The sequence below is a fragment of the Xenopus tropicalis genome, chromosome 8 (assembly GCF_000004195.4).
Source record: "Xenopus tropicalis strain Nigerian chromosome 8, UCB_Xtro_10.0, whole genome shotgun sequence".
Lineage (NCBI taxonomy): Eukaryota > Metazoa > Chordata > Amphibia > Anura > Pipidae > Xenopus > Xenopus tropicalis.
Window position 1 is genome coordinate 25,071,289 of NC_030684.2, and position 18,970 is coordinate 25,090,258.

At 41.5% G+C, this 18,970-nt stretch overlaps 1 protein-coding gene across 2 annotated transcripts in view; it reads left to right on the plus strand.

The window, feature by feature from the left end:
- itih6 (inter-alpha-trypsin inhibitor heavy chain family member 6) overlaps positions 1-18,970 on the plus strand; it is a 43,676-nt gene that overhangs the window by 8,265 nt on the left and 16,441 nt on the right. For both annotated transcript variants that reach the window (XM_031891861.1, XM_031891862.1), the window contains 4 exons: positions 2,294-2,448; positions 13,412-13,522; positions 14,788-15,035; positions 18,035-18,204. In XM_031891861.1, the coding sequence (XP_031747721.1) occupies positions 2,294-2,448; positions 13,412-13,522; positions 14,788-15,035; positions 18,035-18,204 (684 nt within the window). The remainder of the gene's footprint in view (positions 1-2,293; positions 2,449-13,411; positions 13,523-14,787; positions 15,036-18,034; positions 18,205-18,970) is intronic.

Consider the following 18,970-nt stretch of genomic DNA (forward strand, 5'->3'; position numbering starts at 1 on the left):
CGGGCTGAAAAGAAGGAATACAAACATCTAAAAGGAGCTCTGAAAACTTGTGGGTACCCAGACTGGGTCTTTATCTAAACTAAATCAAAGACAAGCAAAAAGACCAGACCAACAAACAGAAGGGAGGAACACAGCAGGCAAAGCAACATAGGCATCCCATATGTTGCTGGAACATCAGAAACTTGGGAGAATTTTCAAAAAACATTGCATTCCTGTGTTTTTCAAACACTCTGAGGCAAACGTTGGTGCACCCTAAAGACCCTACACCCAAGCACATGAAAAGTCATGTGGTCTATACTGTCCAGTGTAGTGAAGAGTGCTCTGACTTATACATTGGGGAAACAAAACAACCTCTCTGTAAGAGAATGGCCCAACTCCTCAGGACAAGACTCAGCAGTCTACACCTCAAGGAAAAAGGACACTCTTTGGAGGACAGTAACGTGCATATTTTGGACCGGGAGGACAGATGGTTTGAAAGAGGTGTGAAAGAGGACGTTCATGCCAGCCTGGACAGACACCGCTTGTCATCAACATACAATACCGCTTTGACATCCTTACCCCAAGCGGTTTCACAACAGTTCACACTTTGAAGGATTAAACACCTGCATCAATGAGAATCATGGTACCATTGTGACTGGATCATACCTTCTTACACCTGTTAGTTTCAGCCAACACCTAACTGAATAAGTTCAATGGAACCATTATGATTGGATGCCTGTGACTGTACTACTCTCAAGGGTTTAAATGCCGTGGAATTCCCTGCCAGTCATTTGAACTGAAGAAGCCACTCGGATGAGTGGTGAAATGTTTCCAAGAAAAAAGTCACAAGTCCAGTTGTTTTAGACTTCATTCTACTAGATACTGTATATAATTTTAAATGGGTTGTTCACCTTTAAATTCACTTTTGGTATGATGTAAAAAGTGCTATTCTGAGACAATTTGCAATTGGTCTTGGGCCAGGATCCAGTTTAACCCATTAACCAGGCAATGGCCTGAAAGAGAGACAGGAATATGAATAAAGGAGGGCCTAAATAAAAAGATAGGAAACAATAACTATAAAACTGTAGCTTCACAGAGCAATAGTTATTTGGCTGAAAAGCTGGAAAGAGGCATAGGAGGAATGTAAATAATTTAAAGACTATAAAAAATTAAGACAAATGAAAAAGTTGCTAAGGATAGGCCATTCTATAATCTTAAAAAAAGTTAACCTAAAGGCAAACCACCTCATTTAAATAGCACTGACATATTCCCCAATGTTTTACAGAGATCATTCCCATCAGCCCTTGCCCCAGTGGAGCTTATAATTTTAGGTCCCTATCACAATCACATACACTAGGGACAGCTTTATTAGGAGCCAACCAATGGACCTTCCTATATGTTTTGGAGCATGGGAGGAAAGTGGAGTACCCAGAAACCCTACACAGACAGCGAGACGATACAGACTCTTTGCAGTGCCAAAGCTGAAATCTAAAACAGGACCCCAGCAGTACTGCTCCTTTTAAATCCAGATACAGAAATAATTAGCGTTATCCCAAGTTTCTGCATAGGTATTAAGTTTCAGAGCAAGATGTTATTAGACTCATATGGCTTAATGTCAGGGTTGGACTGGCAATCTGTGGGTTCTGGCAAATGCCAGAGAGGCTGCTGTAAGATGCCATAGACACTCACTGGGGCTGGTGGGGGCTGTTTAGGCCTCTGTGTACTTGGAATACCAGGGTCTAATTTGACTCCCAGTCCAGAGCTTTAATTCTTTATATAATAACAGTGCTTGTAGCGTTGGCATCAGGTTTTCCTAAGTTCAGTTCAGGTATGGGATCCTTTATCTTTAAACCTGTTATCAAGAAAGCTCTGAATTATAGGAAGGCCATCTCCCATAGACTTCATTTTAATCATATAAGTCTAATTCCCTTTTTATGTAAAAATAAAACAGTACCTTGTACTTGATCCCAACTAAGATATAATTAAGATATAATCAAATGTTAGGCACCCTCCAGTTATTAAGATTGCTTACATGGTACTCATACCATGCTCCTATTGGCAGAAAATCGCACCAGCCCAGGGTACATGCGAGTGACCCTCTTCCTCCCCCTTTTGCTGTGATCCTGGGCCCTCCAAAGATTTTTTAGGGGTGGGGCCTGGTGGCGTATCATTACATCACTGGATAGAACTGCTGTCTGTTTCCATTTAGCCACTCCTAGGATTTGCCATGCTATGAGCACGTGTATATATAAATGAGCTATCATTTTCTCAGATGTACTTTTATTTAACATGACTTGTGTTCAATTTCTTTTAGCTGACAGTTACCAGTCTCCACATTAAGTCTACCATAGTGTCCCGCTATGCCTTAACAGTGGTTCAAAGCGTTATGGTCAACACTCATTCTGAAGCTAAGGAAGCCATCTTTGACTTGGACCTACCCGACTCAGCGTTCATATCCAACTTCTCAATGTAAGTCACTCAAAGACAGATTTTCTGAGGTTCTATGTGACAAGACATATGCATAAATAGTCATGTAATGCAAAGAAATTGTCCCTGACAACTGTCAGCATTAGGGCTTGTGGTCTTCCCTTTAAGCCTCAGCTACAGTCTTTCTTTTAAGCATTTTAAGAATAATAACAGGACTGGGAGAACAAAATTGTTTCTTTCTGACACATTTTAAGACTTTGATCGCACCATTGCACCTCTGTCCCTAACCACTCCCTAAGGGTAATGGCAGATGGGGAGATGCTTTCCCTCTGTTGACGAAAAAGTTGCGACAATTTACAGAAAAGTCGTAACGGCGACGAAAAAATAGCAAAAAATACGAAAATGTCGCAAAATGTTCATTTTCCAATCCGAATTTTTCTCATTCGGATTCGTGGATTAGTAAATCAGCCCCCATGTGTTGGTGAGCCACACAAACATGAAAAAAAATTCCTTGGGGATGCCAAATAAGGACTGTGGCTATTTGGTAGCCCCATGTGCTCTGCTAGCCCGCAGGGGGCTAGGATAGGAGATGCTGGTATGCCCATGGGCACATCTCACTCTGATCCCTTCCATGAGTTGTTACATGCAGAATGTCAAGGTTTGTTTCCTGTTCCGGAGAATGGGGAACAAAAAATAGGAGTGCGAGTCTCAAAAGTCCCAGGACCTGCATCTCTGTGCTCCAAACTTGCCTCCAAGCCAGAAATTTAAACATGGGCACCTATTTTCAGGCCAGTGGGAGTAACATCTAAGGAGGAGGTAAGCAACATGTTGCTCACATACTCACATGATTTGGGGATCACTGCTTTAAGCCATGCCCCAACCTAAGTAGTGAAAGGCAGTCCAAGTGCTAGCATAAGTATCCAGCACCCCCAGGAGTGTGGTAAAGGTACAAGCACCCTGATAGGAAGGTGTAGACTGCCTGTCTATAGCAGGACCCAGCAAAGCCCGATTAAAGCTAAATAACAACCAAGACAGCAGAGCTGGGCCAAGAAGTGTTAGTTCCTAAGGCAAAATACTATGTGGTTATGCCCTGCCTGCCACATTCTCATTACCCCCCCCCCCCATTGTTTTACACAGCAAACCCACTGCCAGTACTAATCAGTCAGCACCGTCCTCCCTCAGCCCTAAACTCACTCCTTACTGCTCATCCACTTAGCACATTCTCTGTCTCTCAAACTGGGCCCCCTCAGCTGCCCCCATGTGCCTTCCTTGACTAGCCCTTTTTCTGGACCTGGCAGGGTAGTGCTTTGAGGCCCCCATCTGCATCTTACATCCCCTCTCTGTTCATAATGCGCCCAGCAAACTGTATGAACTGCTTTCTGACTGATGGTCACTAAATATGTCTCCTTCCTATGGGACTCCCATGCCCATTCCACTAGGTGAAACCTACATTGGTTCTTAGCTCACCCAACAGGTAATCCATCGGTGGGACCCAGCATTATTCTGTATGGTTCAGCATCAAATAAGTTTCATGCTTAGTTGTACAATGCTTCAATGGCAAAAATCTGCTGCTGTAGAATAAAAGTGGCCATACAAATGCAGATTTCAGCTGCTGATCCTGGTCCTTCAGACAGATTTAGCAACTTATCTGCCTGTGTATGGACACCCCCAACAGGCCTACCCAACCAATATCTGGCCTAAAGTTGTCCAGATCTCGATCGAGCAAGTTTCATTTTCTTTCAGATCAGGGACCGCATCGGCTTGTTGATGCAGTTTCCAATCTGATGGCACCTATGCCCGCCATTGTAATTTGATAGTTTGGCCCTTAGGTAGAAATCTGGAGACTATCCACTCTCTTGGCGACCTCGCCAAACAAGCAAATCTTCCCGTGTATGGCCACCTATGTAAGTCTATTACTGCCTGGCAGCCATCTTTATCTATGCATACCAATTAGCGTATGCAGTTACTGTCTTCATACTGGGTGGGCAAAGGAGAAAATAGGTGCAGTGCAATTAATTAATTATTCCAAAGCTCTGAGTACAATTTAAATCCCATTTAATTAGATATAACATTTGAAAAGGGAAAAACATTTTTTTACAATCAGCACCTTACAGATGCCATTTAAAGTTTTGGTTCACCTTTAATTTAACTTGTAGCCTGTTAAATGGCCAATTCTAAGCAACTTTTGAATTGGTCTTCATTATTTATTTCATATAGTTTTTTTTAATGATTTGCCTTCTTCTTCTTCAAACTCTTTGTAACTTTTAAATGGGGGTCACTGACCCTGACATCCAAAAAACTATTGCTCTATGAGATTTATTTTACCTCTACTATTCATGTACCAGTCTTTCATTCAAACCAACCCCTGGTGGCTAAGGTAATTTGGACCCTAGCAACCAGATAGCAGTTGAAACTCTGAACTGGAGAGTTGCTGAACAAAAGTGAAAATAATTAGAAAACTACAAATAATACAAAAATGAAGATCAATTACAGATTGTCTCAATATTCTCTACTTCATACTAAAAGTTAACTCAAAGGTTAACTTTAAATATTACATTTGTTTCAGAACTGTATGAAAAAAACTTTATAATGCAACACGCTGTAGCACTCCAATAAAGTGAAAAGGTGTTTATTGTGCCAACAGAACAGGTAACGTTTGGGCTCCAGCCGTTTCTCAAGCCTGTATGAAGAAAATAAAATGTCTTAGCTTTGTGAGAGGTTGTGGGAACTTTTTATAAAACTGGGACAGCAGTTCCATGGTGAATTAGTTTGAATTATGACAGTGTTATTTTAATTAGAAAGACATTACCAGTGATTAATTCACGGGTGATTGCTTAGCTACTGGAATGTGCTAGAGGTGTTTGTTTGGCTGGTACAAGTAACCGCGTTTCTGGCCAAGATTTAATGGTTCACACTGACCAGGGCTCTCATCTCATATTCAGCTCTGGCTGATTCAGAGGTCTGCAGTGCCATTAATACATTGGCAGCATAAAAAAGTATCTTCTAGTTAATGCCATCTGCATCCATGTTTATCAGAGGGAGCGTCAGAGCAACCTGAGTCAATATCATTCAAGGTTTATTTTGCTATGTGAGGAAGGTGCCCAAGACAAGTTGAGTAGTGTATTGGCCAGATACAGAGAACATAAAGGTTCATTCACGCTTTATTATATAAGTACCTAATGCTGCTGTAAGGTTACCAGATCATTAGAAAAATCAGGTCTCTGCTCATTATGTGTAGTATGTGTTTTCTAGACGTGACCCTCATTTTGCACATGATCTGCCATTAGAGTTCCGCAGAATAGATGTTTGCACGTATGTTAAAAAGGACATTGGTCTGTACCATAACCATGCCCTCGTAGGCTTCACAAGCACCTCTGTCTCTGTTGCCTCTGCATTCACACCCCTGAAATCCAATAAGATTGCTTTGACATTTTTGCACACCAGAAGCTGTATAGGCGCTATGGCATAATGTGGTTTGGTGGTTGGCAGAGAAAGGGACCAAAGTCAGATCACTCATCCTTGTCATCTCAACTTTCTCACAGCTCACTGGGTGACATTCTTTCAGCTAATTATGGCTTAGAATCCACATCTTCAACATCAATGTAACACACATGTGTGACATAAATCTTACCCAGAGCTAGGGGGCACACCATCTGGTACTGTTGGCAAAGCTTCAACTTTGCTTTACGCTGCAAGCAATATTGTAGGTCATGGAATATTTTAAACTTCCTGTTTAATGGCGGTCAGTGGGTTGCGGAGGAGGCAGTTGCGGGCCGCGGGTCTGGGTCGGGTTTCAAAAATTGCTTCTGCACAGGACTTAAGTGTGCAACCAGGGTCATATGTACCACATCGGGCCCCATGGGCCAATGACCGTGGGTATGGTAAATAGAAAAATGGCAAAAGAAATCCCCCAGCCTGCTGCTGTATACTTGTTGCTAAATTTGGCAGAACAGCTGGGGGGTGGGGTACCTGCTTTTCCAGAGATTGGCAAGACAGACAGTCCACCTGCACATACCCACAGGCAATGAATGAAAAAAGGACACAGGTTAAGGTCTGGTGCCTAGGGTGGTATTGGGCCTAAATCCAGCCATGTGTAAAACTCACGGCATAGTCATTTGTTTGGATGAGACAGAATCAAAACAGTAGAAAGCACAGCAGGGCTGGTGAGTCTCAAGCAATTTTGGGTACCAGGAGTCGGTGTCTGCGGTACCATAAACTGAGTCGGAATGGAAGGATTTACTGACACCATAGCTCTGTTATTCATTGGCGAGGTTGAACCTTATGTAGAGACTAATTCTGTACACAGTCTGGGCACATATGCAAAGCAGAGGGCTATGCAGTGGTCACCAGCTCAATTATGGGGCCCTGGGTGGCACCCACAAAGATCTGGCTCCACTTAGAAGACAGAGGAGATATTGAGAGGAGAGGCAGCATTAGTGGAAGACCCAAGGGAGGGATTTCATCACAAAAGCTGCCTCAGGCGGCAATAGGTCTAGAAACACCCCTGAGCAGTAGTCAAAATCTGAAATGTTGACCACAGCTTCAAAGCCAGGCAAGCAGGAAAAAAAGAAAGTACCAGCAGGATCTACAAAAGAGAGGCCAGCTTGGGCAAGTATTAGTGTTAGAAGGCCACTTTTAAAGGGGTTTGCTGCGTGTAGAGCATACACGGGTGCTAAGTCCACACCTTATAGTCACAAGCAGGTATTGTCCGAATATGTGAAATATATCATTCTTTAGGTCTACAGTCTATACGTACGTTCAAGTGGTAAAACAAGCCCTTCGTTTCAAAATCTCAGGCTGCAGCATGAATACCTCGCAACACTGTGTTTTGTTTTTTGAGCAGTTTATTTGCCTTGATCACTAATACTCTCCTCTGATGTTCTGGTGCGAGGGCAAGTATGTTTGTCACTAGGTAATTACAGAGGTAGCCATTAGCAGTCAAGGTACTGCCATTCCGTGGAAAAAATCATTCAAAAATAACCTCTTCCTTTGAAGTAACCCTTGGAAAGCAACCAAGAGTAAACAGAAGCAGGGGAAAATGTTGTGCAAGGGATCCGAGCACACAGAGTGCCCTGTCACAAGGAAGGGTTTGTCGCTGAGGCCAAGTTAATCTTGGCCAGCGTGTGTCCTTCTAAAGTTTATGCTGGCCAGCACTCTATGCGCGTCTCTCTGAAACTCCGGCAAACAGAGGACTGGCTGTTTCAGTCACTCAGATTTTTTTTTTTCCATCCTGAGTAAATAAAGAGAAATTAGGAATGAAGATTATTAGTTCATCAAAGGTGCAAGGATGCAGCCAGAGGAAAAGGTTACGGGTGTCACTAGGGCCAGGCTACAGCTTTTATACAGCAGACGGGTAATTTTAGGAACACAATGGCATTTTGCCTGCTTTCTTTCTATGCAGTTTGCTTGACAAATGATACCAAGCAACATGAAACAGTAAACAAAGGGCGTTCCATGGGAAAACTACTGTTCATTAGTCGGAAGCTGGAGAACACAGTCAGAACTCCATACCCATATCCCCCTGTGCTGATTTTTTAAAATTTTCTAATCATTCACCCAGCAAAATATTTCCAAACCACACTATTCTTTATTAAAAATAACCATTTATGTTCAGTGTGTTTCCTGCTCTCAGCAACAAACAACACAGGGATTTGCAGTTTACTGTAATGGAACTTGCCACGTTTTGAGATTTTTAGCTGGCATAGGCCTCAATAGGGCAAGAAAACATTAACAGAAGTAACTAATGATACAGGTACCTGTACAGGCCTGATTTCTGGCGAATGCCAGAGACAGTTACTATTTATTGGGCTGTTGGGGGGGGGGGAGCTTTATTGGCCTTTATTTTGTGTACTTGAAATGCCAGGGCCTATTTTGAAGCCCAGTCCTGACCTGCCTGTGCATGCACCTTACACCTTGGGCTGAGCACCAATGGGCCAGTTTAGCCTTCTCAAATGAGTTGAGAATGAGGTACAAAATAGATGGCCTACAGATGCAAGGAGCTCTGGAATTATGATGTAACACCTGGCTTGAGGAGGGGTGACTTCCAGGGTTCCCTTGGAGCAGGGGTCCCCAACCTTTATTACCCATTAGCCACATTCAAATGTAAAAAGGGTTGGGGAGCAATGTAAGCATGGGTACCTGGGTGTGGGGGGGGGGGGGGTGACTGAAAAGGGCTGTGATTAGTTATTTGGTAGAGCCCCTATGTGGACTGGCAGCCTGCAGGAGGCTCTGTTTGGCAGTACATCTGTTTTATGCAACCAACTTGACTCCAAGTCAGAAATTCAATAACAAGCCCCTACTTTAAAGCCACTGGGAGCAATATCCATGGGGTTGGGGAGCACTGGTTTAGAGTGTTGGTTCTACACACACAGCTGGATTGCACCAAAGGAATTACACACTAAAAGGGAAATTTACAACCTCTGAGGCAGTGCAAAACTACAAATGCAATGCACCAAGTTTTTGCACTTTGCTTCTGCCCTATGGCAGGTAGTAAAAACATGGCCAGCCTGCACCCTCTGATGCCATTCCCTCAAGCATAGACGTAATTAACTCCTTAATATCATTATGGATGAAGAACTGTCACTTCAAAATTTACTAACTTTGACACAAAAAGAGGCAGATTGCGAGGGGGGGGGGGGGGCGAGTGGCCCAGGGGTGCAACTAAGGAGTGAGAGGTAGGGATCGGGTCTGGGTCACGGGGTCCACTGGGTTTTTTCCTGGTGTCTCACCGGCCCAGTCTGACCCTGATTGTGGAAATAGTGCATCCTTGAATGTGGCTGAATACAATTCCCATTCTTTGCACCATTAGCTACAATGACCTATCAGTGCCCCCATCTTTCTAGTCAGCTACAAACCTACACAATGATTTGGCTGCCATAAAAATAATTTGACTGATATCTTTCTATCATTCAGCACCATCAAATCTTCATCTTCACTATTTATTTGCTCTTTCCAAAAGACCATATCTGACCAAAAACAAAAGTTCAGTATACATCAAGTACCACTACTAAATCAATTTCAGAGACTGAGCAAAATTAGGGGAATCGATCACAGTAGAGAAGAAACAATCTATAGCTACCTCAATACTGTTGGTGCAACAATATGGCAAAATATTTCAGCCAGCACAACAAGTAAAGTGCAAGCAGGGCTTAGCCCCTTCGTGTTTATTCAAAATGCAACGTTTCAGGGGCGTACCCCTTCGCTTGCACTTTACTTGATGTGCTGGCTGAAATATTTTGACCGGACTGTGTGGAGAGTGCCGACTCTCTAGGCTGTGCACCAAGTAGTAATTCTCTGGAGGAGGTAAGGGTGTGCTGGTGTAAATATTTTTCCCATTGTGCAACAATATGGCAAACCGCCTTTTTCAGTACAGGTAAGAGACCTGTAATCCAGAATGTTTATGACCTGGGATTTTCCAGATAAGAGATATTTCCATAATTTGGATCTTCATACCTTAAGTCTACTACTAATTCATTTAAACATTAATGAACCCGATAGGATTGTTTTGCCTCTAATAAGGATTAGTTATATCTTAGCTGGAATCAAGTAGAAGGTAATGTTTTATTATTACAGAGAAAAAAGAAATCTTTTCTAACAATTAGAATTATTTGCATCTATCAGAGATGGCCTTTCTGTAATGTGGAGCTTTCTCAATAACAGGTTTCTGTATAACCTGTATAAGCTAACAATAGTCCTAGATCTACACTGTACCAGTACCGTTCACAAAGAGACTTCTCTCCTCTCTGAGTAGCCACAATTTGCCCTTCTCCTGTCTTCCCCTGTAACCCCAATCCCCTCCCCCAGAATCTCAGTGGTCTCTTTCTCTGTTAGGGGCATAATTATGAACAAAACCAATGCGTTATTTCACATGCCAACACAGTAATTTGCTGCTGTTATGGGGGGAGAAATATGCTTGATGCTTCTGGGAGATTTTCGAGAACCATCATTATTATGTACAAACTTCATATAATATAACCTGCATCAGAGATCCAGATTCTGACCAGCACATGTTTATAAAAGAAATTAATCCCAACTCCGAAGCCGGACCTTGAGCCCTTGAGCAAGGCACGCAGCTCTGTTGAGCAATCTTGCACAACCCTAGCAGCATATACTTGGAACCAGATGTTGAACACATGTACTCACACCATGCAGATCCCAAACAGGGCTCGTCTATTCCACACACGGGTACAAAAGGGGTTCTGAGAGAGCCTCAATATGTCTATAATGATCTCAGCAGAGATGTGTCCCATCTGTGCTTTTAATGTGCCAATCATTTCCTCTCCCATGCTTACATTATGTTGGTTTGTACTGTGATATTTATTATGGTCATTTCATAAAAGATTGTACAGGGATATTAACAGTTATTTCAGAGAAATCTACAGGACAGCTGGTTCGCATTGCCTGTGCTGTTAGAAGTTTAAAGCCTCTCAGAGAGGAACATGGCCAGTTGTGTGTACTGATCGGCCAGATATTTATAGTTAAGCACCAGTCGTGGAAATGTCACATCAAAATTAATTATCTTCTCTCTGAAAGAGTCAAGAGACACTGTTAGGGATGTCTTAAAGTGACACTGACACTCTGTCTGTGGGTTAAACTGCCCATACACTGATAGATTAAGGTTGCCAATCCAGCCCCTTCACACTGGCCAACTGATATTTGGATAAAAAATTAACCAGATATCTATTGGACAGTTTTGAAAATCTCACTTGGGTTGCATTGGCCTCCATTATGATCCTATCTCTGGCCAATCAGTCGGATCAGCCTGATATGGACCAACACATAGGTGTCCATATCAGGCAAACATCTGCACATATGGCAGCCACTCCAAACAAGTGGATCTTCAGATGTATGGCCACTTTTACACTCAAAAAGACACCCATCTTTCAGAGCACTGCCTTGATCTACATTTCTGTCATAGAAGTCAGTTTTGAATCTTACCCTCCTCCTTTTTTTGGTTCTCCTGGAAGACAAACTGCAAGCCAACCTGAATACAACAATATATATGGACTCCATAAATCTCAGTCAGGGGCGTTTCAGCCTGCTAAGGCCCCTCTGCGCTTATATTTTCATTGTTGGAGGAGCTGTATTGCTAGTGCAACTCTCTGCACTAGAAAGGCCAAAATTTTAAAAATAGGAGCAGCTTTTTTGCCCCCCTGGTAACTTGAGGGGCACTGGCTGAGGTGAGTCTCAACTCGCTTCATGGCAGCATTGCCCCAATAAACAGTTACATTTGCACCAGATTCTATGGCCGGAGTGCAGTCCAATATAATATTGGCATCCTATGAGGAATTCCACATTCATAGGTAAATCAAACTGTACTTTATTTAGGGAACCAATATTTACTGTATGCTGGTAGCTCCTACATTTCTTTAAAGAGACCTGGCACCCTAAGAAGTAATTCCACATCCTTTTCTATTGTGTTAGTCAAGCAAAATAAACTTTATTTACACTATATAAATATATATAATATATGATTGAGAGCTGAGATTTTTAAATGCCTTTATAACAGGTATGAAGGTTTTTATTAAAAAAAAGAATTTGGGTTTCATATATATAATCAGAAAGGACTTTTATTATAAGCTTTTTATGTCTGGGTGACAGGTGTCTATTTAAAAGGGGCTGATCAGGGATAGGAGGGATTTAGGGTAAAGACACACAGAGCTACTAATAGCAGTTACTTGTAATGGCTAATAAAATAGACAATGCTGATGATTTACTGCTAATTGTCTCTACGTGTGTTTTAGCAGAGGTAATTCTCAGTATTGTCTAAGGCAGGGGATTTTCTGGAGATTAGTAGCTGTGAAAAAGTACCTGCTACTAGTAGCTCTGTGCGTCTTCACCCTTATATGTAGGGTTGCTAGCCTTACAAATTTACTGGCAGATATATTGCCAGTAAATTTGTAAAACCAGCAATGGCCTGCTAACAATTTGCCAGCTAGGTTGGTTAAATACCAGCTGGGTCAGGGGCAATGCTACCATGGGGCAAGTTGAGAAATTCGCAAAGCAGCCCGAAAGCCACCTTATTTGGCATTAGGTCTAGAAATGCCCCTGAGCTATATGGCAACCCTAACAAGGAACAGAATGCTGGGAGTTATAATTGTAACCCTTTTTTGGATAAAAAGACTAATTCCAGCTATGGGTAGAGCATAGGGTGCACTGGACTCCTCTTCAGCAGGATGGGCCTTCGCTAAGGGGAAGTTACTATATGGAGGGTGTAATGTAACTACACCTCCCACTGGAACGTGTAAGTGTAAAACACAGTAAATAAGCAAATGGACACCAGAAGCTCTTGATGAACTAATTAACAACTGGTTTATTTATGCACACAAAGATGGTATAGCAGGGTTCAGCAATTATACTCACAGCAAATGAGGTGTTAAAGCAAGGCAGACTCAATAGATGGTACAATAGATATGGAACAGTTCTGCACCACTGTGGATAGTATTGGGAAATAGTCTTTTGTCCTTAGGATGTCGCCTTATTGGACTGGATCCCAAACAACCATCAGTGGTTGAGGGATAAGCACTAGCCTGATACCTGTGTCTTAACTGTGGTCCCTACAATAAGGCTGCAGAGCCTGTAAAGGAGAATAATCCTCTAAATTCCTAGTCAGAGCCAGAAACTGCTCTTACTATATGAGTCTGACTGTCTCACATTTCTAAGGGTATTTGTCCCTTAGGGCCTAATCTTCTGGGCCGTGTGGGTCCCAGGCTTCCGGGAGACATCGACTCAGATTCTGCAGGCCAGGAAGAAAGAACCACCCCTTTCCTAACACTATATTAAAGTGTGGTAGGTGGTCTGGCCTTGGGCCAATAATACAGTATATGTTATTACCAAATAGTTACATCAGTCCTTGTCCAGTGAAAAGGAGAAAAGGAAAGGTAGGGTTTAAAGCCACAGGGGCACATTAACCCTATGGGCCCCTACATAATTCAGTAACAGATAAAGAGCACAAGGTCAGTGGATTGCTGCTCTAAACTAATTCCAGCTTTCTGATTGCTTGCAGGACAGTTAATGGAAAGACATATGTGGCTGACGTGAAGGAGAAGCATCAAGCCAAAAAGATGTACGATGAAGCCAGGAAGCAGGGCAAGACGGCAGCCCATGTGGGCACCAGGTGAGGATGCAGTTATTACCATCAACTCGTGGAGAAGCATTTGGTCCTAATGTGCTACAGTGCAGGCTGTTGGGTTACGTCATAGTAGGCAAATATGATTCTACCTAATGGTCTCTAGACACCGTTTTACAATAGTGGGTACACTATTTTTCTATTCTGTACAAGATATTCATGGCTCTTGTGTATTACGAAAAAATGATGTAGACCCTGTCTGTCATAAAGTATGAGGATATTAGTAGTGAAATTACTTCCCCCTCCCCAACCCCCCCCCCGCACGTGCACGAACAAAAGCACAAACACGCGAAGGGCGCTGCGCGGCGCACAAGGCGCACAGTTTCCGGGCCTGGTAAGAGATCCCGGACTAGGGGTTTGTACAGAGCTACTTGCCTAGCGCCTCCTCACTTGTGCGCCCTAGGCAGGTGCCTCTTCTCCCTACACCTAGTTCCAGCTCTTTATTGTTATTTGTGGTTTTTTAATTATTTAGCGTTTTCTTCAGTAGCTCTGCAGTTTGGAATTTCAGCAGCTATCAAGTTACTAGGGTCTAAATTACCCTAGTAACCAGGCAATAGTTTAGATAAGAGACTAACAAATGAGTAGGAGAGGGCCCAAATAGATAAATAAGTAATAAAAAGTAACAATACAATTGCAGCCTCACAGAGCAATGTTTTTTTGGCTGTTGGGGTCAATGACCCCCATTTAAAAGCTGTAAAGAGTCAGAAGGCAAATAATTTAAAAACTATACAAAATAAAGACTGCTAAGGTGCTAAGAGTCAACCATTGTATAACATTAAAAGTTAGCTTGAAATTATTACATAGAAAAAGTGCAATTTTCCATCAGTCAGGTGACAATATTAACCAGTCCAGTATTAGTTACTGGACTGGGAAAAGTTTGCAACCATGTTATTATATGGCCCATATTGTACATGTACACACTGCTTTCATGGGTCCCAGGTCCCCTCTTAAAATGACTGCAGCGGGCAAGCCCTTTGGGGACACTGGTAAGTAATCTCATACTTAGAAATCATGTGGCAGGGTGCATGTGAGACAGTATTGTGCTTTGGGCCCTCATTGTATTTTGTATTTAAATTCAGGTTACCCCTTTATTGTTGCTCTCCTTGTTCCCATTTCTGCTATGTCTTATGACATATACAATATACACGTACAGTGCTGGCCAGTTGGTCATTGACACAACTCCATTTGTACTTCTGCAGAGCTCCCTTTCTAGAGTCATGTTTATAGATGTGATTTTTGTTGGGTATCCACAGAGACAGAGAGACTGTGAAGTTCCGAGTTTCGGTGAATGTGGAAGCCGGAGAGGAAATTACCTTTGAGCTGACTTACGAAGAGCTGCTGCGTAGGCACCTGGGGAAGTATGAGTATGCTGTGAGTGTGCCCTCTTGGCAGGTTGTACAGAACCTTAGCGTGGAGATTACCATCTCTGAGCGAACGGGTATTGAGTATGTGAGAGTGCTGCCTCTGCGCACCAGCCGCCTGATGACCAACAGTGTGCGAGGTAAATGTACCCACTGAGCTAAATAAGCTATATGTTAAAGGAACAGTAACACCAAAAAATGAAAGAGCTTTAAAGTAATAAAAATATAATGCACTGTTGCCCTGCACTGGTAAAACTGGCGTGTTTGCTACAGTAACACTACTATAATTTATATAATAAGCTGCTGTGTAGCCACGGGGGCAGCCATTTAAGCTGGAAAAAAGGAGAAAAGGCACAGGTTACATAGCAGATAACAGATAAGTTCTGTAGAATACAATAGTGTTTTATCTGTTATCTGCTATGTGCCTGTGCCTTTTCTCCTTTGAATGGCTGCCTCCATGGCTACATAGCATCTTATTTATATAAATTATAGTAGACTTTCTGAAGTAAACACACATCTTTTACCAGTGCAGGGCAACAGCACATAATATTTTAGTTACTCTTATACACTTTCATTTTTTGGTGTTACTGTTCCTTTAAAAGGATACTGTGCAAATTAAGTTTTACTTAAAGAAACAGTAACACCAAAAAATAAAATAAAAAGTGTTTTAAAGTAAATAAAATATAATGTACTGTTACCCTGCAGTGGTAAAAGTTGTGTGTTTGCTACAGAAACGCTACTATAGTTTGTATAAACAAGCTGATGTGTAGCCATGTGGGCAGCCATTCAAGCTGGAAAAAAGGAGAAAAGGCACAGGTTACATAGCTTATAACAGATAAAACACCATTGTATTCTACAGAGGTTATTTGTTATCTGCTATGTAACCTGTGCCTTTTCTCCTTTGAATGGCTGCCCCCATGGCTACACAGCAGCTTTGGTGATATATAAACTATAATAGCCTTTCTGTGGGAAACACCCCAGTTGGACTATAATATATATATATTAAACTAGCTGCACTTACTTATTGGAGAGAGTGCCTGTGTGCAAACTGCAAAGGAGTAAATATAGAATGTCATAGAAAGCAGGGTACTCACAGGACTGTTTGGTGAAAGAGAAATTAAGTTTATTTGTTATTCCAATGTTTTGGTCTTCCTTGTCAAGGTAACAACAGAGTGTGCTCACGTTTCTTCTGCTTTAGCCAAACTTTCTTTTCCAATCTGTCACCACTATAGTAAATATTAGTCAGGATTTCACATAAAGAGTAACTTAGCCTATTTTTTCTCATGTGACACTTGTTGGATAATCATGAGGCCACTGGCCTGAGGTCAGGTACATATGTTTTGAAGGATAACAAATATAAGGTAATGGTATCACTCTTATAGGAATGCTAAGACATTTTTTAAAAACCTCTGGAATGTCATTCAAACCACCTGATTCCTGACCAGGCTCACTAGTGAGCATGAAGGAATTCATCTTGGTGTTCACTTCCATAGGGGAAAAATAGCGCAACAAAAATTCCAGAGCTACTTAGTAAGTTGGGCATGGCTGTACCACTAAATATCAAGCATTCCCTAGGAAATACACACCCATTTTTATGGGTTTTTTTTAGAAAAAAAAAAGGTGTTGAATCCTATTTAAAGGGCAACGGAGTTCAGCTGTAAATAACTTGTTATTAAAGTTTATACCACATGGGGGATATTTCAGATATTTCTTAAAAGGTGACCCCCCCACCCTGCTGCCTCACATAAAGATTAAACAGTTTGTTCACTTTTTTTTAACTTTAAGTATGATGTAGAGAGTAATAGTCTAAGAATTAAGTCTAAAACAACTGGACTTTTCTGAGTTTTTCTTGAAAACTTTTCACCACTCATCCGAGTGGCTTCTTCAGTTCAAATGACTGGTAGGGAATTCCCCGGTATTTAAACTCTTGATGGTAGTAGAGTCACAGACATCCAATCACAATGGTTCCATTGAAGGATTAACACCTTCATCAATGAGAATCTTGGTACCATTGTGATTGGATCATACCTTCTCACACCTGCCAGTTTCAGCTAACACCTAACTGAACAAGTTCAATGGAACCATTGTGATTGGATGTCTGTGACTGTACTACCATCAAGAGTTTAAATACCGGGGAATTCCCTACCAGTCATTTGAACTGAAGAAGCCACTCGGATGAGTGGTGAAACGTTTTCAAGAAAAACTCTGAAAAGTCCAGTTGTTTTAGACTTAATTCTACTAGATACTGTATATCATGACCTGGATAAATGAGAATCTTCATAGACATAATATTCTAAGACTATTTGCAATTGGTCTTAATTTTTTTTTTTTTTTATAATTTTTTTGTGTTTTTTTTATTATTTTACTTTTTGTCCAGCAGCTCTCCATTTTGGAATTTCAGCAGTTATCTGACTGCTAGGGTTCAAATTACCTTAGCAACCTGGGAGTGGTTTGAATGAGAGACTGTTATATGAATAGGAGAGGGCCTGAATAGAAAAAAAAGTAAATGATAAAAGAAATGATAACAATAAAATTGTAGCCTCACAGAGCAATGTATTTAGTAACATAGTAACATAGTAAGTTGGGTTGAAAAAAGACATACGTCCATCACGTTCAACCATAATGCCTATATATAACCTGTCTAACTTCTAGTTGATCCAGAGGAAGGCAAAAAACCCATCTGAAGCCTCTCTAATTTGCCACAGAGGGGAAAAAATTCCTTCCTGACTCCAAGATGGCAATCGAACCAGTCCCTGGATCAACTTGTAATAAGAGCTATCTCCCAAATGGCGGTCACTGGCTGCTTGGGTCAGTGACCCCCATTTGAAAGTTGGAAAGAGTCAGAAGAAGAAGGCAAATAATTAAAAAACACTATAAAAAAATGAAGACCAATTGAAAACTTGTTTGAATTGGCTATTATATGACATACTAAACTCTAACTTAAACGTGAACCACCCCTTTTCAGGTTATTTCTACTGGGAAAGAAAAGTTTCTTTTCTTTTTTCTTTTTTTTTTAAATAAAGTTGACTTATGGGTAATGCATCTGAAATATTACTTGTGTGCCATATAGCTTATGTGCTTATGTTGCTTCTGTAGCAGTGCTTTGGTGGCTGAGACACCATCTATTGCTTTTTTACAGGGGAGAGCAAGATGCCTCCATCTACTCAGGTAGAGAAGGGAACCTACTGCGCTCGGGTCACATATACGCCAACTCCCACAGAGCAGGCTGCTCACTCCCGCCCGGGAGTTACGGCAGATTTTGTACTCCAGTATGATGTCTCACTGAAGGACCTTGCTGGGGATGTCCAGGTTAGACTGTGCAATATGGCTGCTTTATATGTCCTATCTAGTATAAATAAATTTAAAGCAACTGGACTTGTTAAGTAATTTATATGTCCTAGTAGAATTACCAAGTTGCTAAAAGTAGGGATTTTGTTATGGCCAAATGCATATGGCATGGGCCTAATTTTCTGAGTGTAGGAGAAAAGAGTAAATCATTAACAAGATAAGAGATTCTTACAAAACTATAAGGGCCACTAGGGAGCTTCCAAAGCTGTTCATGTTCTATTGCTCTATATAAAGAATGCCTTAGGTCAAGAAAAATGGCTGTTTCCAGTTAACAGGGTCAGTCAATAATGATGAGCGAATTTTTTCGCCAGGCATGGATTCTCAGTGAATTTCCGCATTTTGCCATCTTCCATTAAAATTTGCAGCAGAAAAATTTGTCGTGCATCAAAAAAAGTCGAGGTTGCATTAAAAAATGGGTGCGGTCGTGTCAAAAAAAGACACGGGTGACAAAAATAAGACGTGGGCGACAAAAAAAGACACGGGTGACAAAAAAGTCAAGCAACAAATACGTTTCACTGATTTTTCGCCGTTTCGCAAATTTTATAGCGAAACGAAACGGGACAGATTTGCTCATCACTATCAATCAATTCTGTAGAATTGGTATGGTCCATATCCATAGTAAGTTATACCTTTATAGGAATGAGAAAAGGGAATATGGTGCATGTTAAGTATAATATTCTGTAGATCAGTCTGAAACAACCTTTCACTGGAATTACCAGTCCCACAA